The sequence below is a fragment of the Salmo salar genome, chromosome ssa13 (assembly GCF_905237065.1).
Source record: "Salmo salar chromosome ssa13, Ssal_v3.1, whole genome shotgun sequence".
NCBI classification, from domain to species: Eukaryota; Metazoa; Chordata; class Actinopteri; order Salmoniformes; family Salmonidae; genus Salmo; species Salmo salar.
Window position 1 is genome coordinate 92,366,331 of NC_059454.1, and position 25,193 is coordinate 92,391,523.

The window sequence follows — 25,193 nt, forward strand, 5'->3', positions numbered from 1 at the left end:
AACAAACTGCAAATGCATCCAACAAGTTTGTAAAGTCACAAGCTTGATAGGAATATGGGAACAAATACTACACTTTTGACTACTTTAATACACTACAAGTAGTCAAAAGTGTAGTATTTGTTCCCATATTCCTATCAAGCTTGTGACTCTACAAACTTGTTGGATGCATTTGCAGTTTGTTTTGGTTGTGTTACGAATTATGTTTTTCCCAATAGTAAATAATGTATTGTGTAATTTTGGAGTCACTTTTATTGTAAATAAGAATATAATGTATTTCGGGACACTTCTGCATTAATGTGGTTTCTAGCAATGATTACGGATAATCATGAATGAATCGTGAATAATGATGAGTGAGAAAGTTAGACATCAATATCATATCCCCCAAAAAATGCTAACCTCCCCTGTTGGTAAAGATGAGAGGTTAGCATGTCTTGGAGGTATGACCTTTGTATCTCTAACTTTCTCATTGTGTGCTAGGAATATGGGACCAAATACAACATTTCTGACCACTTTAATACACATATGTGATTCTGTCCAAATATTTATGACACTTTCAAATGGGGGGACTAGATACATAGCGCTTTAATTTTTAAACGGATAAACAGAATGTCGGAAAATACCCTAAAATAAAAGGTGACATTCTGTACTGTCACCTCATATGAAATATTTGATCTCAAATTGAAAACGCTGGAGTATAGACCCAAGTGAAAAGTTTTAGCTTCACTGTCCAAATAAATATGTAGGGGAGTGTGTGTCGGTTTGGCTAAGAGAGGCAGAGCCAAGATCGCCCTTAAATGGTCTTAAGCACTGGTGTTCCAGTGGGAGTAGTGGGCTAAGCTGCATGTTAGAGGATTGTTTTCATACAAACCCCAGATCAGTAAGAAAAACCTGTTTGTCTGTCAAAGCAGAGACCACAGAGACAGAGACACTCCCAGGAACGCTAAAGCCTACTGGGACAGTAACCACTACGAAGTATTTGCCCGGACTTGGTGTAGAGCCAGGACCAGGCTGAAGGGTTGAGGGTAACAGACCCTGGCAGCCAAGTGTACATGCATACCATCAACTTCTGCACTGTGATGGCCAAAGGACAGTGGGTCCCTTTTCCACATTCTAGTGTCAAGGTTTTTACTGACTGCTTCTATGATATCAGAGAGTTTCTGTGCTACCATCACTCCTGGCTAGCTTTTTTGTAGCATTTTGTAAAGCGTTTAGTAACATATTACTTTGCAAACGGTGTGATAGAGAGAGAATGCAATTGAATTGAAAGCAGTGGGCCTGAAGGCTGGCCATATCCAACCTGTCCTGCACCACTTCTCTAGCAATGAGGTCATTTTGTTATTCTGTAAAAAAAGGATGTCTTGAATTAATGTGGAGAGTATCATTGTAAGGAAAGCTACACAGCTCTCCGGGATAACCACTGGCAGTACGACTTTATGTCTAGAAAATAAACAGTGAATGCAGGCTTTGTATGTTCCTTTGCAAACCGATAATGGCATGCCATGATTTTGGCAGTAGTCTTGTTTACCCATCTACTTGGTTAGCGTGAGGAGTGAGGAGCAGCTGACTGGTGTCTCCCAGGCCCTCAGCCCCTAACGTCCCAGGCTGCTCAGCCCTCTCTGCTTTCCATTAGTGACAAATGAGGAACACTGTCAAAGACGCTCAAACCTGGCATCATTCAAAAGGATCGAAAGCAGAGATAAGATTTTTAAGTTTTGAAAAAGGTTGGAATTGGTCCTCTCCACCCTGTCTCTTTCTTTCTGCGCCCCCTCTCTAAATCGATACCTTCTGTTATTCTCAGAAATCTATGATGTTTTGGAATCGGCAGTGGGTTTAGGATTAACTACCATGGATTACAGATATAAACTGTACAGCATTTTGAAACTGAAGGATGAGTTTTATTAGTTTTGGCTGCACCTTGAATCCGGTTGTTTCAGCACAATCTGATTCTACTTAGAAAACACATGGTCCACTTTGGTACCATCCGGGATAAAACAGAGCTCAAATAAATAAGAAGAACAAACATTTATTTTATAAAATGGACTGCAATAAATAACAATAAGTTAATTCAATCTTAATAAATACATCTTGTGTGTGTATATATATATATAAAAATTCTAAATATCTTGGATTTTACATCGATGTGTCTGTCTCTTTGCTATAGGACTAAACCAGTCAACAGGTTCCCTCGTTCATTGTGAATGTAAACTTTAAGCTCCAGTCTGTGCAGTGAAACCAGAACACTCTGGACTGCAGCTGGAAATATTCGTCAGGAAGAGTTCTGCTCTCACTGTATGCCTCATGATCTGACTACGGAAAAACAGACGTTTTTGAGGAACAATATCCTGAATTCCTCTGATTCCGTCTCAGCAGCTCCATTGCAGGCAAGCCTGTGAATGTAACAGCATGGTTTCACAGGGAAATGAGAGCGTATCCCCCTGTAGGCGTCCAAGAACGTGATCCAATCATGAAGTGAATACTGAGCTGAATTGACAACGTCTCTTTTAAAGACCGTTACGCTGAATTTCCAAGTCATTTAAATTCTATGTAATTATAGCATTGAGGAGTCCCTTCTCCACTGTGACCTGATCTGGGCTCCGAATCAGCCTAATTACTGGAGGTTTGGGGACCACACCATCCCTGTTCACCTCACAGCAGCCTCTCAGGAGTGGGACACAGGACATGCTAATACTGTCCATGGTTCCTAAGACACCACTGGAGTGGACTGTATCCGTCTCATGTTCCCTTCTTTTCCCATGTGTTCCTTCATTCCAAGAGGCAGTACCAGCCTCTGAGAGGCTTTATGTTACTGCTCCTTCTCCTTTCTGTCTGTCAGCCTTTCTTTCATTCGTCTCTCCCAGAGTCAGACACAGCCACATTTGCGGGCGGAATGCTTCCGCAGAATGTGGTAGTCCTCGTTGTTGTCATCCAGGAATGACAGATCATCGTCAAACGTGATTGGTCGACAGCAGGTTCGGGAGGGTGTGTCCTTGACCAGCTTCTTGTTGTGGGTGAGGTTGTTGAGGATCTTGTCATAGTTGGTCTCTGCATCTGAACAAGGGCCGCTGCAGTACCGGAAGATCAGTTCCTCTTTGGTCCGGTAGCCCAACCCTAAATCTGTGACATTGAGATGGACCTCTTTTAGCAAGCAGCCTCGGCCTTCAACCGGCTTCATCCGCTGCTCCCCTCTTTCACTGCTCCTCCCTTTGCCCCCTCGCCCCCGACCCTTCTTCTCCCCGCGTCCTCCTCTCCCCTCTCCTCTCCGTCCCCCTCTTCGGTCTGTGTTTGCTGCTCCTCTCTGTCTCCCCTGCTCTCTCTGCTCCCTCCTTCCCCTTGAGCCGCCGCCAGACTCTGATGATCTTCTCAGTCTGCCAATGGTAGCCTTGATAAAATCCATTACATCCTCAAACTGGTCCGGATATGGGCCTGTGATGTCATCTTTAAGAGAGAGAGGATGCAAAGACGAAATTACTGATAATGCAATAGTGAACTCAATGCAATGAAATGACAACACATAGAGTCGTAATAAACAATAGAAGTAAAAATAGTAATGACAACAATTTGAATGTTAAATCAATATTGAGCATCCCCATGACAAAGTAGCAATGCTTCGATGACTGTAACAGTTGACAGTGCCATACAGAATATTGTTTTAGTCTTCCTCAGTCATTTTAGGCAGAGCCATATATTAAGAGTTCAGCCAGGTTTTATTCTCGCCAGGTTGGTGATGTAACAATATGTCAGCGCCTCTGAAACGACCCGCTGTAAACAAGCAAAACAAAGTAGCCAATTTAACAGACGTTTTTATTGATTGGCATTCTGGATAATGTGTCTCCAAATCTGTACTGTGTTGTGGTGTCAACAAATTGCATAGCTGCTTTCACTGGACATCTTCATAGGTTTTGAAACTATCAGAGATAAACAGTACAACATCAATTATCACTTAACTACGGCTATGGAGGAGAAAGTGGCGCTCTCAGAACGTTCAGACACAAACCGTATTGGCACAAGTCTTCTCTAAATATGACTCTGATCTTAGTTATAGGTCTTGGAATGGACAGCCTTCTCTTTCCCTTTTAAAACATTGAATCAGAGTTTACAGCACCTCTAGAAGGGAATCATACGGAATGTGACATTGAGTTAGAGCAGATCTCTCGGAGCACCTATTCTGCTTCAAATTCAAAACATGCAGGGAGCCCTCTGCCCTCTGCAGAGGGGAACAAGAAGACACCCAGAGAGTGCTTTGATCCTTATGTAATACATGTTGATTCTATTATAGTGTAAACCCCCTCCTGCTCCACAGCGCATAAGCATCTTGCAACCCACTCAGAAGATCACAGAAAACATTATTGTGAAATGACTCAATTAGTATGACACTATTACCCAACAGCAATCAGGTGGATGATGTTTTTATTATGTTTTAATGTGCGTGCGTGTATGTTTGTGCATCTGTGTATTTGGTCAGTGTAGGTAAGGTTAGTAGAGGGGCTATGCTGGCCTTGACATGTTTACTCCAGGCCTCAGTTCACTGGCCTGTGTGTGGTGGGCACAGGGCAGCCAGACAGGTTCTGTAGTGTGTCTGTCTGGCAGGTGGAGGTGTCAGTAACCCACCCTCTCTATGGTGGTGGGTGTCACCTGTCTGGCCTGTCCCACTACCAGGGTACAGGTAATCTGATCCACCCAGGTCCAAAGCTAATTGGGCCATCGCGGCCGTATCGGGTGAGCCAGGGGCCAATCTGTTTAGACACCCTGTGCCCTTTTGATTTAGACACTTCCTATTGTGTGGCTATCAGCTGATACACTATAGAGCAGACAGACAGGGGTAGGTACTATTCTATGCCAGCTGACAGACAGGGGTAGGTACTATTCTATGCCAGCTGACAGACAGGGGTAGGTACTATTCTATGCCAGCTGACAGACAGTGGGAGGTACTATTCTATGCCAGCTGACAGACAGGGGTAGGTACTATTCTATGCCAGCTGACAGACAGGGGTTGGTACTATTCTATGCCAGCTGACAGACAGGGGTAGGTACTATTCTATGCCAGCTGACAGACAGGGGTAGGTACTATTCTATGCCAGCTGACAGACAAGGGTAGGTCCTATTCTATGCAAGCTGACAGACAGGTGTAGGTACTATTCTATGCCAGCTGACAGACAGGGGTAGGTACTATTCTATGCCAGCTGACAGACAGGGGTAGGTACTATTCTATGTCAGCTGACAGACAGGGGTAGGTACTATTCTGTGCCAGCTGATAGACAGGGGTAGGTACTATTCTATGCCAGCTGACAGACAGGGGTAGGTATTATTAAATGCCAGCTGACAGACAGGGGTAGGTATTATTCTATGCCAGCTGACAGACAGGGGTAGGTATTATTCTATGCCAGCTGACAGACAGGGGTAGGTACTATTCTATGCCAGCTGACAGACAGGGGTAGGTACTATTCTATGCCAGCTGACAGACAGTGGTAGGTACTATTCTATGCCAGCTGACAGACAGTGGTAGGTACTATTCTATGCCAGCTGACAGACAGGGGTAGGTACTATTCTATGCCAGCTGATAGACAGGGGTAGGTACTATTCTATGCCAGCTGACAGACAGGGGTAGGTACTATTCTATGCCAGCTGACAGACAGGGGTAGGTACTATTCTATGCCAGCTGACAGACAGGGGTAGGTACTATTCTATGCCAGCTGACAGACAGGGGTAGGTACTATTCTATGCCAGCTGACAGACAGGGGTAGGTACTATTCTATGCCAGCTGACAGACAGTGGGAGGTACTATTCTATGCCAGCTGACAGACAGGGGTAGGTACTATTCTATGCCAGCTGACAGACAGTGGTAAGTACTATTCTATGCCAGCTGACAGACAGGGGAAGGTACTATTCTATGCCAGCTGACAGACAGGGGTAGGTACTATTCTATGCCAGCTGACAGACAGGGGAAGGTACTATTCTGTGCCAGCTGACAGACAGGGGTAGGTACTATTCTATGTCAGTTGACAGACAGGAGTAGGTACTATTCTATGCCAGCTGACAGACAGGGGTAGGTACTATTCTATGCCAGCTGACAGACAGGGGTAGGTACTATTCTATGCCAGCTGACAGACAGGGGTAGGTACTATTCTATGCCAGCTGACAGACAGGGGTAGGTACTATTCTATTCCAGCTGACAGACAGTGCTTGGTACTATGCTATGCCAGCTGACAGACAGGGGTAGGTACTATTCAATGTCAGCTGACAGACAGGATTAGGTACTATTCTATGCCAGCTGACAGACAGGGGTAGGTACTATTTTATGCCAGCTGACAGACAGGGGTAGGTACTATTCTATGCCAGCTGACAGATAGGGGTAGGTACTATTCTATGCCAGCTGACAGACAGGGGTAGGTACTTTTCAATGTCAGCTGACAGACAGGGGTAGGTACTATTCTATGCCAGCAGACAGGCAGGGGTAGGTACTATTCTCTGTCAGCTGACAGACAGGAGTATGTACTATTCTATGCCAGATGACAGACAGGGGTAGGTACTATTCTATGCCAGCTGACAGACAGGGGTAGGTACTATTCTATGCCAGCTGACAGACAGGGGTAGGTACTATTCTATGCCAGCTGACAGACAGGGGTAGGTACTATTCTATGTCAGCTGACAGACAGGGGTAGGTACTATTCTATGCCACCTGACAGACAGGGGTAGGTACTATTCTATGCCAGCTGATAGACAGGGGTAGGTGCTATTCTATGCCAGCTGACAGACAGAGGTAGGTACTATTCTATGCCAGCTGACAGACAGTGGTAGGTACTATTCTATGCCAGCTGACAGACAGGGGTAGGTACTATTCTATGCCAGCTGACAGACAGGGGTAGGTACTATTCTATGCCAGCTGACAGACAGGGGTAGGTACTATTCTATGCCAGCTGACAGACAGGGGTAGGTACTATTCTATGCCAGCTGACAGACAGGGGTAGGTACTATTCTATGTCAGCTGACAGACAGTGGGAGGTACTATTCTATGCCAGCTGACAGACAGTGGGAGGTACTATTCTATGCCAGCTGACAGACAGGGGTAGGTACTATTCTATGCCAGCTGACAGACAGGGGTAGGTACTATTCTATTCCAGCTGACAGACAGGGGTAGGTACTATGCTATGCCAGCTGACAGACAGGGGTAGGTACTATTCAATGTCAGCTGACAGACAGGAGTAGGTACTATTCTATGCCAGCTGACAGACAGGGGTAGGTACTATTCTATGCCAGCTGACAGACTGGGGTAGGTACTATTCTATGCCAGCTGACAGACAAGGGTAGGTACTATTCTATGTCAGCTGACAGGCAGGGGTAGGTACTATTCTATGCCAGCAGACAGGCAGGGGTAGGTACTATTCTCTGTCAGCTGACAGACAGGAGTATGTACTATTCTATGCCAGATGACAGACAGGGGTAGGTACTATTCTATGCCAGCTGACAGACAGGGGTAGGTACTATTCTATGCCAGCTGACAGACAGGGGTAGGTACTATTCTCTGCCAGCTGAAAGACAGGGGTAGGTACTATTCTATGCCAGCTGACAGACAGGGGTAGGTACTATTCTATGCCAGCTGATAGACAGGGGTAGGTACTATTCTATGTCAGCTGACAGGCAGGGGTAGGTACTATTCTATGCCAGCAGACAGGCAGGGGTAGGTACTATTCTATGCCAGCAGACAGGCAGGGGTAGGTACTATTCTCTGTCAGCTGACAGACAGGAGTATGTACTATTCTATGCCAGATGACAGACAGGGGTAGGTACTATTCTATGCCAGCTGACAGACAGGGGTAGGTACTATTCTATGCCAGCTGACAGACAGGGGTAGGTACTATTCTCTGCCAGCTGACAGACAGGGGTAGGTACTATTCTATGCCAGCTGACAGACAGGGGTAGGTACTATTCTATGCCAGCTGATAGACAGGGGTAGGTACTATTCTATTTCAGCTGACAGACAGGGGTAGGTACTATTCTATGCCAGCTGACATACAGGGGTACGTACTATTCTATGCCAGCAGACAGACAGGCGTAGGTACTATTCTATGCCAGCTGACAGACAGGGGTAGGTACAATTCTATGCCAGCAGACAGACAGGGGTAGGTACTATTCTATGCCAGCTGACAGACAGGGGTAGTTACTATTCTATGCCAGCTGACAGACAGGGGTAGGTACTATTCTATGCCAGCTGACAGACAGGGGTAGGTACTATTATATGCCAGATGACAGACAGGAGTAGGTACTATTCTATGCCAGCTGACAGACAGGGGTAGGTACTATTCTATGCCAGCTGACAGACAGGGGTAGGTACTATTCTATGCCAGCTGACAGACAGGGGTAGGTACTATTCTATGCCAGCTGACAGACAGGGGTAGGTACTATTCTATGCCAGCTGACAGACAGGGGTAGGTACTATTCTATGCCAGCTGACAGACAGGGGTAGGTACTATTCTACGTCAGCTGACAGACAGGAGTAGGTACTATTCTGTGCCAGCTGATAGACAGGGGTAGGTACTATTCTATGTCAGCTGACAGACAGGGGTAGGTACTATTAAATGTTAGCTGACAGACAGGACTAGGTACGATTCCAGGTCAGCTGACAGACAGTAGTAGGTACTATTCTATGCCAGCTGACAGACAGGGGTAGGTACTATTCTATGTCAGCTGACAGACAGGGGAAGGTACTATTCTATGTCAGCTGACAGACAGGGGTAGGTACTATTCTATGCCAGCTGACAGACAGGGGTAGGTACTATTCTATGCCAGCAGACAGGCAGGAGTAGGTACTATTCTATGTCCGCTGACAGACAGGACTAGGTACTATTCTATGCCAGCTGACAGACAGGGGTAGGTACTATTCTATGCCAGCTGATAGACAGGGGTAGGTACTATTCTATTTCAGCTGACAGACAGGGATAGGTACTATTCTAAGCCAGCTGACAAACAGGGGTAGGTACTATTCTATGCCAGCTGACAGACAGGGGAAGGTACTATTCTATGTCAGCAGACAGACAAGGGTAGGTAATATTCTATGCCAGCTGACAGACAGGGGTAGGTACTATTCTATGCCAGCTGACAGACAGGGGTAGGTACTATTCTATGCCAGCTGACAAACAAGGGTAGGTACTATTCTATGTCAGCTGACAGACAGGGGTAGGTACTATTCTATGCCAGCAGACAGACAGGGGTAGGTACTATTCTATGCCAGCTGACAGACAGGGGTAGGTACTATTCTATGCCAGCTGACAGACAGGGGTAGGTACTATTCTATGCCAGCTGACAGACAGGGGTAGGTACTATTCTATGCCAGCTGACAAACAGGGGTAGGTACTATTCTATGCCAGCTGACAGACAGGGGTAGGTACTATTCTATGCCAGCTGACAGACAGGGGTAGGTACTATTCTATGCCAACTGACAGACAGGGGTAGGTACTATTCTATGTCAGCTGACAGACAGGGTAGGTACTATTCTATGCCAGCTGACAGACAAGGATAGGTACTATTCTATGTCAGCTGACAGACAGGGGTAGGTACTATTCTATGCCAGCAGACAGGCAGGGGTAGGTACTATTCTCTGTCAGCTGACAGACATGAGTATGTACTATTCTATGCCAGATGACAGACAGGGGTAGGTACTATTCTATGCCAGCTGACAGACAGGGGTAGGTACTATTCTATGCCAGCTGACAGACAGGGGTAGGTACTATTTTATGTCAGCTGACAGACAGGGGTAGGTACTATTCTATGCCAGCTGACAGACAGGGTAGGTACTATTCTATGCCAGCAGACAGACAGGGGTAGGTACTATTCTATGCCAGCTGACAGACAGGGGTAGGTACTATTCTATGCCAGCAGACAGACAGGGGTAGGTACTATTCTATGCCAGCTGACAGACAGGGGTAGTTACTATTCTATTCCAGCTGACAGACAGGGGTAGGTACTATTCTATGCCAGCTGACAGACAGGAGTAGGTACTATTATATGCCAGATGACAGACAGGAGTAGGTACTATTCTATGCCAGCTGACAGACAGGGGTAGGTACTATTCTATGCCAGCTGACAGACAGGGGTAGGTACTATTCTATGCCAGCTGACAGACAGGGGTAGGTACTATTCTATGCCAGCTGACAGACAGGGGTAGATACTATTCTATGCCAGCTGACAGACAGGGGTAGGTACTATTCTATGCCAGCTGACAGACAGGGGTAGGTACTATTCTACGTCAGCTGACAGACAGGAGCAGGTACTATTCTGTGCCAGCTGATAGACAGGGGTAGGTACTATTCTATGTCAGCTGACAGACAGGGGTAGGTACTATTCTGTGCCAGCTGATAGACAGGGGTAGGTACTATTCTATGTCAGCTGACAGACAGGGGTAGGTACTATTCTATGTCAGCTGACAGACAGGACTAGGTACTACTCTACGTCAGCTGACAGACAGGAGTAGGTACTATTCTGTGCCAGCTGACAGACAGGGGTAGGTACTATTCTATGCCAGCAGACAGGCAGGGGTAGGTACTATTCTATGTCAGCTGACAGACAGGACTAGGTACTATTCTATGCCAGCTGACAGACAGGGGTAGGTACTATTCTATGCCAGCTGATAGACAGGGGTAGGTACTATTCTATTTCAGCTGACAGACAGGGGTAGGTACTATTCTATGCCAGCTGACAGACAGCGGTAGGTACAATTCTATGCCAGCTGACAAACAGGGGTAGGTACTATTCTATGCCAGCTGACAGACAGGGGAAGGTACTATTCTATGTCAGCAGACAGACAGGGGTTGGTACTATTCTATGCCAGCTGACAGACAAGGATAGGTACTATTCTATGTCAGCTGACAGACAGGGGTAGGTACTATTCTATGCCAGCAGACAGGCAGGGGTAGGTACTATTCTCTGTCAGCTGACAGACAGGAGTATGTACTATTCTATGCCAGATGACAGACAGGGGTAGGTACTATTCTATGCCAGCTGACAGACAGGGGTAGGTACTATTCGATGCCAGCTGACAGACAGGGGTAGGTACTATTCTATGTCAGCTGACGGACAGGAGAAGGTACTATTCTATGCCAGCTGACAGACAGGGGTAGTTACTATTCTATGCCAGCTGACAGACAGGGGTAGGTACTATTCTATGCCAGCTGACAGACAGGGGTAGGTACTATTCTATTTCAGCTGACAGACAGGGGTAGGTACTATTCTATGTCAGCTGACAGACAGGAGTAGGTACTATTCTATGCCAGCTGACAGACAGGGGTAGGTACTATTCTATGCCAGCTGACAGACAGGGGTAGGTACTATTCTATGCCAGCTGACAGACAGGGGTAGGTACTATTCTATGCCAGCTGACAGACAGGGGTAGGTACTATTCTATGCCCTCTGACAGACAGGGGTAGGTACTTTTCTATGCCAGCTGACAGACAGGAGTAGGTACTATTCTATGCCAGCTGACAGACAGGAGTAGGGAATACTCTATGCCAGCTGACAGACAGGACTAGGTACTATTCTATGCCAGCTGACAGACAGGGGTAGGTACTATTCTTTGCCAGCTGACAGACAGGAGTAGGTACTATTCTATGCCAGCTGACAGACAGGAGTAGGTACTATTCTATGCCAGCTGACAGACAGGGATAGGTACTATTCTATGCCAGCTGACAGACAGGGGTAGGTACTATTCTATGTCAGCTGACAGACTGGAGTAGGTACTATTCTATGCTAGCTGACAGACAGAGTTAGGTACTATTCTATGCCAGCTGACAGACAGGGGTAGGTACTATTCTATTTCAGCTGACAGACAGGGGTAGGTACTATTCTCTGTCAGCTGACAGACAGGAGTATGTACTATTCTATGCCAGCTGACAGGCAGGGGTAGGTACTATTCTCTGTCAGCTGACAGACAGGAGTATGTACTATTCTATGCCAGATGACAGACAGGAGTAGGTACTATTCTATGCCAGCTGACAGACAGGAGTAGGTACTATTCTATGCCAGCTGATAGACAGGGGTAGGTACTATTCTATTTCAGCTGACAGACAGGGGTAGGTACTATTCTATTCCAGCTGACAGACAGGGGTAGGTACTATTCTATGCCAGCTGACAGACAGGGGTAGGTACTATTCTATGCCAGCTGACAAACAAGGGTAGGTACTATTCTATGCCAGCTGACAGACAGGGGTAGGTACTATTCTATGCCAGCTGACAGACAGGGGTAGGTACTATTCTATGCCAACTGACAGACAGGGGTAGGTACTATTCTATGTCAGCTGACAGACAGGGGTAGGTGTATTCTATGCCAGCTGACAGACAGGGGTAGGTACAATTCTATGCCAGCAGACAGAGAGGGGTAGGTACTATTCTATGCCAGCAGACAGACAGGGGTAGGTACTATTCTATGCCAGCTGACAGACAGGGGTAGGTACTATTATATGCCAGCTGACAGACAGGGGTAGGTACTATTCTATGCCAGCTGACAGACAGGGGTAGGTACTATTCTATGCCAGCTTACAGACAGAGGTAGGTACTATTCTATGTCAGCTGACAGACAGGGGTAGGTACTATTCTATGCCAGCTGACAGACAGGAGTAGGTACTATTCTATGCCAGCTGACAGACAGGGGTAGGTACTATTCTATGCCAGCTGACAGACAGGGGTAGGTACTATTCTATGTCAGCTGACAGACAGGAGTAGGTACTATTCGATGCCAGCTGACAGACAGGGGTAGGTCCTATTCCATGCCAGCTGACAGACAGGGGTAGATACTATTCTATGCCAGCTGCCAGACAGGAGTAGGTACTATTCTATGCCAGCTGACAGACAGGGGTAGGTACTGTTCTATGCCAGCTGACAGACAGGGGTAGTTACTATTCTATGCCAGCTGACAGACAGGAGTAGGTACTATTCTATGCCAGCTGACAGACAGGAGTAGGTACTATTCTATGCCAGCTGACAGACAGGAGTTGGTACTACTCTATGCCAGCTGACAGACAGGAGTAGGTACTATTCTATGCCAGCTGACAGACAGGGGTAGGTACTATTCTTTGCCAGCTGACAGACAGGGGTAGGTACTATTCTATGCCAGCTGACAGACAGGAGTAGGTACTATTCTATGCCAGCTGACAGACAGGGATAGGTACTATTATATGCCAGCTGACAGACAGGGGTAGGTGCTATTCTATGCCAGCTGACAGACAGGGGTAGGTACTATTCTATGCCAGCTGACAGACAGGGGTAGGTACTATTCTATGCCAGCTGACAGACAGGGGTAGGTACTATTCTATGCCAGCTCACAGACAGGGGTAGGTACTATTCTATGCCAGCTGACAGACAGGGGTAGGTTCTATTCTATGCCAGCTGACAGACAGTGGGAGGTACTATTCTATGCCAGCTGACAGACAGGGGTAGGTGCTATTCTATGCCAGCTGACAGACAGGGGTAGGTACTATTCTATGCCAGCTGACAGACAGTGGTAGGTACTATTCTATGCCAGCTGACAGACAGGGGTGGGTACTATTCTATGCCAGCTGACAGACAGGGGTAGGTACTATTCTATGCCAGCTGACAGACAGGGGTAGGTACTATTCTATGCCAGCTGACAGACAGGGGTAGGTACTATTCTATGCCAGCTGAAAGACAGGGGGAGGGACTATTCTATGCCAGCTAACAGAAAGGGGTAAGTACTATTCTATGTCAGCTGACAGACAGGGGTAGGTACTATTCTATGCCAGCTGACAGACAGGAGTAGGTACTATTCTATGCCAGCTGACAGACAGGGGTAGGTACTATTCTATGCCAGCTGACAGACAGGGGTAGGTACTATTCTATGTCAGCTGACAGACAGGAGTAGGTACTATTCTATGCCAGCTGACAGACAGGGGTAGGTACTATTCTATGCCAGCTGACAGACAGGGGTAGATACTATTCTATGCCAGCTGACAGACAGGAGTAGGTACTATTCTATGCCAGCTGCCAGACAGGAGTAGGTACTATTCTATGCCAGCTGACAGACAGGGGTAGTTACTGTTCTATGCCAGCTGACAGACAGGCGTAGTTACTATTCTATGCCAGCTGACAGACAGGCGTAGGTACTATTCTATGCCAGCTGACAGACAGGAGTAGGTACTACTCTATGCCAGCTGACAGACAGGAGTAGGTACTATTCTATGCCAGCTGACAGACAGGGGTAGGTACTATTCTTTGCCAGCTGACAGACAGGGGTAGGTACTATTCTATGCCAGCTGACAGACAGGGGTAGGTACTATTCTATGCCAGCTGACAGACAGGGGTAGGTACTATTCTATGCCAGCTGACAGACAGGGGTAGGTGCTATTCTATGCCAGCTGACAGACAGGGGTAGGTACTATTCTATGCCAGCTGACAGACAGGGGTAGGTACTATTCTATGCCAGCTGACAGACAGGGGTAGGTACTATTCTATGCCAGCTCACAGACAGGGGTAGGTACTATTCTATGCCAGCTGACAGACAGGGGTAGGTACTATTCTATGCCAGCTGACAGACAGTGGTAGGTACTATTCTATGCCAGCTGACAGACAGGGGTAGGTGCTATTCTATGCCAGCTGACAGACAGGGGTAGGTACTATTCTATGCCAGCTGACAGACAGTGGTAGGTACTATTCTATGCCAGCTGACAGACAGGGGTGGGTACTATTCTATGCCAGCTGACAGACAGGGGTAGGTACTATTCTATGCCAGCTGACAGACAGGGGTAGGTACTATTCTATGCCAGCTGACAGACAGGGGTAGGTACTATTCTATGCCAGCTGACAGACAGGAGTAGGTACTATTCTATGCCAGCTGACAGACAGGGGTAGGTACTATTCTATGCCAGCTGACAGACAGGGGTAGGTACTATTCTATGCCAGCTGACAGACAGGGGTAGGTACTATTCTATGCCAGCTGACAGACAGGAGTAGGTACTATTCTATGCCAGCTGACAGACAGGGGTAAGTACTATTCTATGCCAGCTGACAGACAGGGGTAGGTACTATTCTATGCCAGCTGACAGACAGGGGTAGGTACTATTCTATGCCAGCTGACAGACAGGGGTAGGTACTATTCTATGCCAGCTGACAGACAGGGGTAGGTACTATTCTATGTCAGCTGACAGACAGGAGTAGGTACTATTCTATGCCAGCTGACAGACAGGGGTAGGTACTATTCTATGCCAGCTGACAGACAGGGGTAGATACTATTCTATGCCAGCTGACAGACAGGAGTAGGTACTATTCTATGCCAGCTGACAGACAGGGATAAGTACTATTCTATGCCAGCTGACAGACAGGGGTAGGTACTATTCTATGTCAGCTGACAGACTGGAGTAGGTACTATTCTATGCTAGCTGACAGACAGAGTTAGGTACTATTCTATGCCAGCTGACAGACAGGGGTAGGTACTATTCTATGCCAGCTGACAGACAGGGGTAGGTACTATTCTATGCCAGCTGACAGACAGTGGTAGGTACTATTCTATGCCAGCTGACAGACAGGGGTGGGTACTATTCTATGCCAGCTGACAGACAGGGGTAGGTACTATTCTATGACAGCTGACAGACAGGAGTAGGTACTATTCTATGCCAGCTGACAGACAGGGGTAGGTTCTATTCTATGCCAGCTGACAGACAGTGGGAGGTACTATTCTATTGCATCTGACAGACAGGGGTAGGTGCTATTCTATGCCAGCTGACAGACAGGGGTAGGTACAATTCTATGCCAGCTGACAGACAGTGGTAGGTACTATTCTATGCCAGCTGACAGAGAGGGGTGGGTACTATTCTATGCCAGCTGACAGACAGGGGTAGGTACTATTCTATGCCAGCTGACAGACAGGGGTAGGTACTATTCTATGCCAGCTGACAGACAGGGGTAGGTACTATTCTATGCCAGCTGAAAGACAGGGGGAGGGACTATTCTATGCCAGCTGACAGACAGGGGTAGGTACTATTCTATGCCAGCTGACAGACAGGGGTAGGTACTATTCTATGCCAGCTGACAGACAGGAGTAGGTACTATTCTATGCCAGCTGACAGACAGGGGTAGGTACTATTCTATGCCAGCTGACAGACAGGGGTAGGTACTATTCTATGCCAGCTGACAGACAGGAGTAGGTACTATTCTATGCCAGCTGACAGACAGGGGTAGGTCCTATTCCATGCCAGCTGACAGACAGGGGTAGGTACTATTCTATGCCAGCTGCCAGACAGGAGTAGGTACTATTCTATGCCAGCTGACAGACAGGGGTAGGTACTGTTCTATGCCAGCTGACAGACAGGGGTAGGTACTATTCTATGCCAGCTGACAGACAGGAGTAGGTACTATTCTATGCCAGCTGACAGACAGGAGTAGGTACTATTCTATGCCAGCTGACAGACAGGAGTTGGTACTACTCTATGCCAGCTGACAGACAGGAGTAGGTACTATTCTATGCCAGCTGACAGACAGGGGTAGGTACTATTCTTTGCCAGCTGACAGACAGGAGTAGGTACTATTCTATGCCAGCTGACAGACAGGAGTAGGTACTATTCTATGCCAGCTGACAGACAGGGGTAGGTACTATTCTATGCCAGCTGACAGACAGGGGTAGGTGCTATTCTATGCCAGCTGACAGACAGGGGTAGGTACTATTCTATGCCAGCTGACAGACAGGGGTAGGTACTATTCTATGCCAGCTGACAGACAGGGGTAGGTACTATTCTATGCCAGCTCACAGACAGGGGTAGGTACTATTCTATGCCAGCTGACAGACAGGGGTAGGTACTATTCTATGCCAGCTGACAGACAGTGGGAGGTACTATTCTATGCCAGCTGACAGACAGGGGTAGGTGCTATTCTATGCCAGCTGACAGACAGGGGTAGGTACTATTCTATGCCAGCTGACAGACAGGGGTAGGTACTATTCTATGCCAGCTGACAGACAGGGGTGGGTACTATTCTATGCCAGCTGACAGACAGGGGTAGGTACTATTCTATGCCAGCTGACAGACAGGGGTAGGTACTATTCTATGCCAGCTGACAGACAGGGGTAGGTACTATTCTATGCCAGCTGACAGACAGGGGTAGGTACTATTCTATGCCAGCTGACAGACAGGGGTAAGTACTATTCTATGCCAGCTGACAGACAGGGGTAGGTACTATTCTATGCCAGCTGACAGACAGGAGTAGGTACTATTCTATGCCAGCTGACAGACAGGGGTAGGTACTATTCTATGCCAGCTGACAGACAGGGGTAGGTACTATTCTATGCCAGCTGACAGACAGGAGTAGGTACTATTCTATGCCAGCTGACAGACAGGGGTAGGTACTATTCTATGCCAGCTGACAGACAGGGGTAGGTACTATTCTATGCCAGCTGACAGACAGGAGTAGGTACTATTCTATGCCAGCTGACAGACAGGGGTAGGTACTATTCTATGCCAGCTGACAGACAGGGGTAGGTACTATTCTATGTCAGCTGACAGACTGGAGTAGGTACTATTCTATGCTAGCTGACAGACAGAGTTAGGTACTATTCTATGCCAGCTGACAGACAGGGGTAGATACTATTCTATGCCAGCTGACAGGCAGGGGTAGGTACTATTCTCTGTCAGCTGACAGACAGGAGTATGTACTATTCTATGCTAGATGAAAGACAGGGGTAGGTACTATTCTATGCCAGCTGACAGACAGGGGTAGGTACTATTCTATGCCAGCTGATAGACAGGGGTAGGTACTATTCTATTTCAGCTGACAGACAGGGGTAGGTACTATTCTATTCCAGCTGACAGACAGGGGTAGGTAATATTCTATGCCAGCTGACAGACAGGGGTAGGTACTATTCTATGCCAGCTGACAAACAGGGGTAGGTACTATTCTATGCCAGCTGACAGACAGGGGTAGGTACTATTCTATGCCAGCTGACAGACAGGGGTAGGTACTATTCTATGCCAGCTGACAGACAGGAGTAGGTACTATTCTATGCCAGCTGACAGACAGGGGTAGGTACTATTCTATGCCAGCTGACAGACAGGGGTAGGTACTATTCTATGTCAGCTGACAGACAGGAGTAGGTACTATTCGATGCCAGCTGACAGACAGGGGTAGGTACTATTCCATGCCAGCTGACAGACAGGGGTAGATACTATTCTATGCCAGCTGCCAGACAGGAGTAGGTACTATTCTATGCCAGCTGACAGACAGGGGTAGGTACTGTTCTATGCCAGCTGACAGACAGGGGTAGTTACTATTCTATGCCAGCTGACAGACAGGGGTAGGTACTATTCTATGCCAGCTGACAGACAGGAGTAGGTACTATTCTATGCCAGCTGACAGACAGGAGTTGGTACTATTCTATGCCAGCTGACAGACAGGAGTAGGTACTATTCTATGCCAGCTGACAGACAGGGGTAGGCACTATTCTTTGCCAGCTGACAGACAGGGGTAGGTACTATTCTATGCCAGCTGACAGACAGGGGTAGGTACTATTCTATGCCAGCTGACAGACAGGGGTAGGTACTATTCTATGCCAGCTGACAGACAGGGGTAGGTACTATTCTATGCCAGCTGACAGACAGGGGTAGGTACTATTCTATGCCAGCTGACAGACAGGGGTAGGTACTATTCTATGCCAGCTGACAGACAGGGGTAGGTACTATTCTATGCCAGCTCACAGACAGGGGTAGGTACTATTCTATGCCAGCTGACAGACAGGGGTAGGTACTATTCTATGCCAGCTGACAGACAGTGGTAGGTACTATTCTATGCCAGCTGACAGACAGGGGTAGGTGCTATTCTATGCCAGCTGACAGACAGGGGTAGGTACTATTCTATGCCAGCTGACAGACAGGGGTAGGTACTATTCTATGCCAGCTGACAGACAGGGGTGGGTACTATTCTATGCCAGCTGACAGACAGGGGTAGGTACTATTCTATGCCAGCTGACAGACAGGGGTAGGTACTATTCTATGCCAGCTGACAGACAGGGGTAGGTACTATTCTATGCCAGCTGAAAGACAGGGGGAGGGACTATTCTATGCCAGCTAACAGACAGGGGTACGTACTATTCTATGCCAGCTGACAGACAGGGGTAGGTAGTATTCTATGCCAGCTGACAGACAGGAGTAGGTACTATTCTATGCCAGCTGACAGACAGGGGTAGGTACTATTCTATGCCAGCTGACAGACAGGGGTAGGTACTATTCTATGCCAGCTGACAGACAGGAGTAGGTACTATTCTATGCCAGCTGACAGACAGGGGTAGGTACTATTCTATGCCAGCTGACAGACAGGGGTAGGTACTATTCTATGCCAGCTGACAGACAGGAGTAGGTACTATTCTATGCCAGCTGACAGACAGGAGTAGGTACTATTCTATGCCAGCTGACAGACAGGGGTAGGTACTGTTCTATGCCAGCTGACAGACAGGGGTAGGTACTATTCTATGCCAGCTGACAGACAGGGGTAGGTACTATTCTATGCCAGCTGACAGACAGGGGTAGGTACTATTCTATGCCAGCTGACAGACAGGAGTTGGTACTATTCTATGCCAGCTGACAGACAGGGGTAGGTACTATTCTATGCCAGCTGACAGACAGGGGTAGGTACTATTCTTTGCCAGCTGACAGACAGGGGTAGGTACTATTCTATGCCAGCTGACAGACAGGAGTAGGTACTATTCTATGCCAGCTGACAGACAGGGGTAGGTACTATTCTATGCCAGCTGACAGACAGGGGTAGGTGCTATTCTATGCCAGCTGACAGACAGGGGTAGGTACTATTCTATGCCAGCTGACAGACAGGGGTAGGTACTATTCTATGCCAGCTGACAGACAGGGGTAGGTACTATTCTATGCCAGCTCACAGACAGGGGTAGGTACTATTCTATGCCAGCTGACAGACAGGGGTAGGTACTATTCTATGCCAGCTGACAGACAGGGGTAGGTACTATTCTATGCCAGCTGACAGACAGGGGTAGGTGCTATTCTATGCCAGCTGACAGACAGGGGTAGGTACTATTCTATGCCAGCTGACAGACAGGGGTAGGTACTATTCTATGCCAGCTGACAGACAGGGGTGGGTACTATTCTATGCCAGCTGACAGACAGGGGTAGGTACTATTCTATGCCAGCTGACAGACAGGGGTAGGTACTATTCTATGCCAGCTGACAGACAGGGGTAGGTACTATTCTATGCCAGCTGACAGACAGGGGTAGGTACTATTCTATGCCAGCTGACAGACAGGGGTAGGTACTATTCTATGCCAGCTGACAGACAGGGGTAGGTACTATTCTATGCCAGCTGACAGACAGGGGTAGGTACTATTCTATGCCAGCTGACAGACAGGAGTAGGTACTATTCTATGCCAGCTAACAGACAGGGGTAGGTACTATTCTATGCCAGCTGACAGACAGGGGTAGGTACTATTCTATGCCAGCTGACAGACAGGAGTAGGTACTATTCTATGCCAGCTGACAGACAGGGGTAGGTACTATTCTATGCCAGCTGACAGACAGGGGTAGGTACTATTCTATGCCAGCTGACAGACAGGGGTAGGTACTATTCTATGCCAGCTGACAGACAGGGGTAGGTACTATTCTATGCCAGCTGACAGACAGGGGTAGGTACTATTCTATGCCAGCTGACAGACAGGGGTAGGTACTATTCTATGCCAGCTGACAGACAGGGGTTAGGTACTATTCTATGCCAGCTGACAGACAGGGGTAGGTACTATTCTATGCCAGCTGACAGACAGGAGTAGGTACTATTCTATGCCAGCTGACAGACAGGGGTAGGTACTATTCTATGCCAGCTGACAGACAGGGGTAGGTACTATTCTATGCCAGCTGACAGACAGGGGTAGGTACTATTCTATGCCAGCTGACAGACAGGGGTAGGTACTATTCTATGCCAGCTGACAGACAGGGGTAGGTACTATTCTATGCCAGCTGACAGACAGGGGTAGGTACTATTCTATGACAGCTGACAGACAGGAGTAGGTACTATTCTATGCCAGCTGACAGACAGGGGTAGGTTCTATTCTATGCCAGCTGACAGACAGTGGTAGGTACTATTCTATTGCCATCTGACAGACAGGGGTAGGTACTATTCTATGCCAGCTGACAGACAGGGGTAGGTACTATTCTATGCCAGCTGACAGACAGGGGTAGGTACTATTCTATGCCAGCTGACAGACAGGGGTAGGTACTATTCTATGCCAGCTGACAGACAGGGGTAGGTACTATTCTATGCCAGCTGACAGACAGGGGTAGGTACTATTCTATGCCAGCTGACAGACAGGGGTAGGTACTATTCTATGCCAGCTGACAGACAGGGGTAGGTACTATTCTATGCCAGCTAACAGACAGGGGTAGGTACTATTCTATGCCAGCTGACAGACAGGGGTAGGTACTATTCTATGCCAGCTGACAGACAGGAGTAGGTACTATTCTATGCCAGCTGACAGACAGGGGTAGGTACTATTCTATGCCAGCTGACAGACAGGGGTAGGTACTATTCTATGCCAGCTGACAGACAGGAGTAGGTACTATTCTATGCCAGCTGACAGACAGGGGTAGGTACTATTCTATGCCAGCTGACAGACAGGGGTAGATACTATTCTATGCCAGCTGACAGACAGGGGTAGGTACTATTCTATGCCAGCTGACAGACAGGGGTAGGTACTGTTCTATGCCAGCTGACAGACAGGGGTAGTTACTATTCTATGCCAGCTGACAGACAGGGAGTAGGTACTATTCTATGCCAGCTGACAGACAGGGGTAGGTACTATTCTATGCCAGCTGACAGACAGGGAGTAGGTACTACTCTATGCCAGCTGACAGACAGGGGTAGGTACTATTCTATGCCAGCTGACAGACAGGGGTAGGTACTATTCTATGCCAGCTGACAGACAGGGGTAGGTACTATTCTATGCCAGCTGACAGACAGGGGTAGGTACTATTCTATGCCAGCTGACAGACAGGGGTAGGTACTATTCTATGCCAGCTGACAGACAGGGGTAGGTGCTATTCTATGCCAGCTGACAGACAGGGGTAGGTACTATTCTATGCCAGCTGACAGACAGGGGTAGGTACTATTCTATGCCAGCTGACAGACAGGGGTAGGTACTATTCTATGCCAGCTCACAGACAGGGGTAGGTACTATTCTATGCCAGCTGACAGACAGGGGTAGGTTCTATTCTATGCCAGCTGACAGACAGGGGTAGGTACTATTCTATGCCAGCTGACAGACAGGGGTAGGTGCTATTCTATGCCAGCTGACAGACAGGGGTAGGTACTATTCTATGCCAGCTGACAGACAGGGGTAGGTACTATTCTATGCCAGCTGACAGACAGGGGTGGGTACTATTCTATGCCAGCTGACAGACAGGGGTAGGTACTATTCTATGCCAGCTGACAGACAGGGGTAGGTACTATTCTATGCCAGCTGACAGACAGGGGTAGGTACTATTCTATGCCAGCTGACAGACAGGGGTAGGTACTATTCTATGCCAGCTAACAGACAGGGGTAGGTACTATTCTATGTCAGCTGACAGACAGGGGTAGGTACTATTCTATGCCAGCTGACAGACAGGGAGTAGGTACTATTCTATGCCAGCTGACAGACAGGGGTAGGTACTATTCTATGCCAGCTGACAGACAGGGGTAGGTACTATTCTATGCCAGCTGACAGACAGGGAGTAGGTACTATTCTATGCCAGCTGACAGACAGGGGTAGGTACTATTCTATGCCAGCTGACAGACAGGGGTAGGTACTATTCTATGCCAGCTGACAGACAGGGGTAGGTACTATTCTATGCCAGCTGACAGACAGGGGTAGGTACTATTCTATGCCAGCTGACAGACAGGGGTAGGTACTATTCTATGCCAGCTGACAGACAGGGGTAGGTACTATTCTATGCCAGCTGACAGACAGGGGTAGGTACTATTCTATGCCAGCTGACAGACAGGGGTAGGTACTATTCTATGCCAGCTGACAGACAGGGGTAGATACTATTCTATGCCAGCTGACAGACAGGGTATGTACTATTCTATGCCAGCTGACAGACAGGGGTAGGTACTATTCTATGCCAGCTGACAGACAGGGGTAGGTACTATTCTATGCCAGCTGACAGACAGGGGTAGGTACTATTCTATTCCAGCTGACAGACAGGGGTAGGTACTATTCTATTCCAGCTGACAGACAGGGGTAGGTACTATTCTATGCCAGCTGACAGACAGGGGTAGGTACTATTCTATGCCAGCTGACAGACAGGGGTAGGTACTATTCTATGCCAGCTGACAGACAGGGGTAGGTACTATTCTATGCCAGCTGACAGACAGGGGTAGGTACTATTCTATGCCAGCTGACAGACAGGGGTAGGTACTATTCTATGCCAGCTGACAGACAGGGGTAGGTACTATTCTATGCCAGCTGACAGACAGGGAGTAGGTACTATTCTATGCCAGCTGACAGACAGGGAGTAGGTACTACTCTATGCCAGCTGACAGACAGGGGTAGGTACTATTCTATGCCAGCTGACAGACAGGGGTAGGTACTATTCTTTGCCAGCTGACAGACAGGGAGTAGGGTACTATTCTATGCCAGCTGACAGACAGGGAGTAGGTACTATTCTATGCCAGCTGACAGACAGGGGTAGGTACTATTCTATGCCAGCTGACAGACAGTGGTAGGTACTATTCTATGCCAGCTGACAGACAGGGGTAGGTACTATTCTATGCCAGCTGACAGACAGGGGTAGGTACTATTCTATGCCAGCTGACAGACAGGGGTAGGTACTATTCTATGCCAGCTGACAGACAGGGAGTAGGTACTATTCTATGCCAGCTGACAGACAGGGAGTAGGTACTATTCTATGCCAGCTGACAGACAGGGGTAGGTACTATTCTATGCCAGCTGACAGACAGGGGTAGGTACTATTCTATGCCAGCTGACAGACAGGGAGTAGGTACTATTCTATGCCAGCTGACAGACAGGGGTAGGTACTATTCTATGCCAGCTGACAGACAGGGGTAGGTACTATTCTATGCCAGCTGACAGACAGGGGTAGGGTACTATTCTATGCCAGCTGACAGACAGGGGTAGGTACTATTCTATGCCAGCTGACAGACAGGGGTAGGTACTATTCTATGCCAGCTGACAGACAGGGGTAGGTACTATTCTATGCCAGCTGACAGACAGGGGTAGGGTACTATTCTATGCCAGCTGACAGACAGGGGTAGGTACTATTCTATGCCAGCTGACAGACAGGGGTAGGTACTATTCTATGCCAGCTGACAGACAGGGGTAGGTACTATTCTATGCCAGCTGACAGACAGGGGTAGGTACTATTCTATGCCAGCTGACAGACAGGGGTAGGTACTATTCTATGCCAGCTGACAGACAGGGGTAGGTACTATTCTATGCCAGCTGACAGACAGGGGTAGGTACTATTCTATGCCAGCTGACAGACAGGGGTAGGTACTATTCTATGCCAGCTGACAGACAGGGGTAGGTACTATTCTATGCCAGCTGACAGACAGGGGTAGGTACTATTCTATGCCAGCTGACAGACAGGGGTAGGTACTATTCTATGCCAGCTGACAGACAGGGGTAGGTACTATTCTATGCCAGCTGACAGACAGGGGTAGGTACTATTCTATGCCAGCTGACAGACAGGGAGTAGGTACTATTCTATGCCAGCTGACAGACAGAGGTAGGTACTATTCTATGCCAGCTGACAGACAGGGGTAGGTACTATTCTATGCCAGCTGACAGACAGGGGTAGGTACTATTCTATGCCAGCTGACAGACAGGGGTAGGTACTATTCTATGCCAGCTGACAGACAGGGGTAGGTACTATTCTATGCCAGCTGACAGACAGGGGTAGGTACTATTCTATGCCAGCTGACAGACAGGGGTAGGTACTATTCTATGCCAGCTGACAGACAGGGGTAGGTACTATTCTATGCCAGCTGACAGACAGGGGTAGGTACTATTCTATGCCAGCTGACAGACAGGGGTAGGTACTATTCTATGCCAGCTGACAGACAGGGGTAGGTACTATTCTATGCCAGCTGACAGACAGGGGTAGGTACTATTCTATGCCAGCTGACAGACAGGGGTAGGTACTATTCTATGCCAGCTGACAGACAGGGAGTAGGTACTATTCTATGCCAGCTGACAG

General features: G+C 47.9%; 1 protein-coding gene across 1 annotated transcript in view; it reads right to left on the reverse strand.

The window, feature by feature from the left end:
* Positions 1-212: 212 nt before the first annotated feature.
* Positions 213-25,193, reverse strand: part of LOC106568186 (glial cell line-derived neurotrophic factor-like) — a 67,997-nt gene continuing 43,016 nt past the window's right edge. Inside the window, exon 3 of the mRNA XM_014138303.2 lies at positions 213-3,435. Within this exon, the coding sequence (XP_013993778.1) occupies positions 2,861-3,435 (575 nt within the window). The 3' untranslated portion in view covers positions 213-2,860. The remainder of the gene's footprint in view (positions 3,436-25,193) is intronic.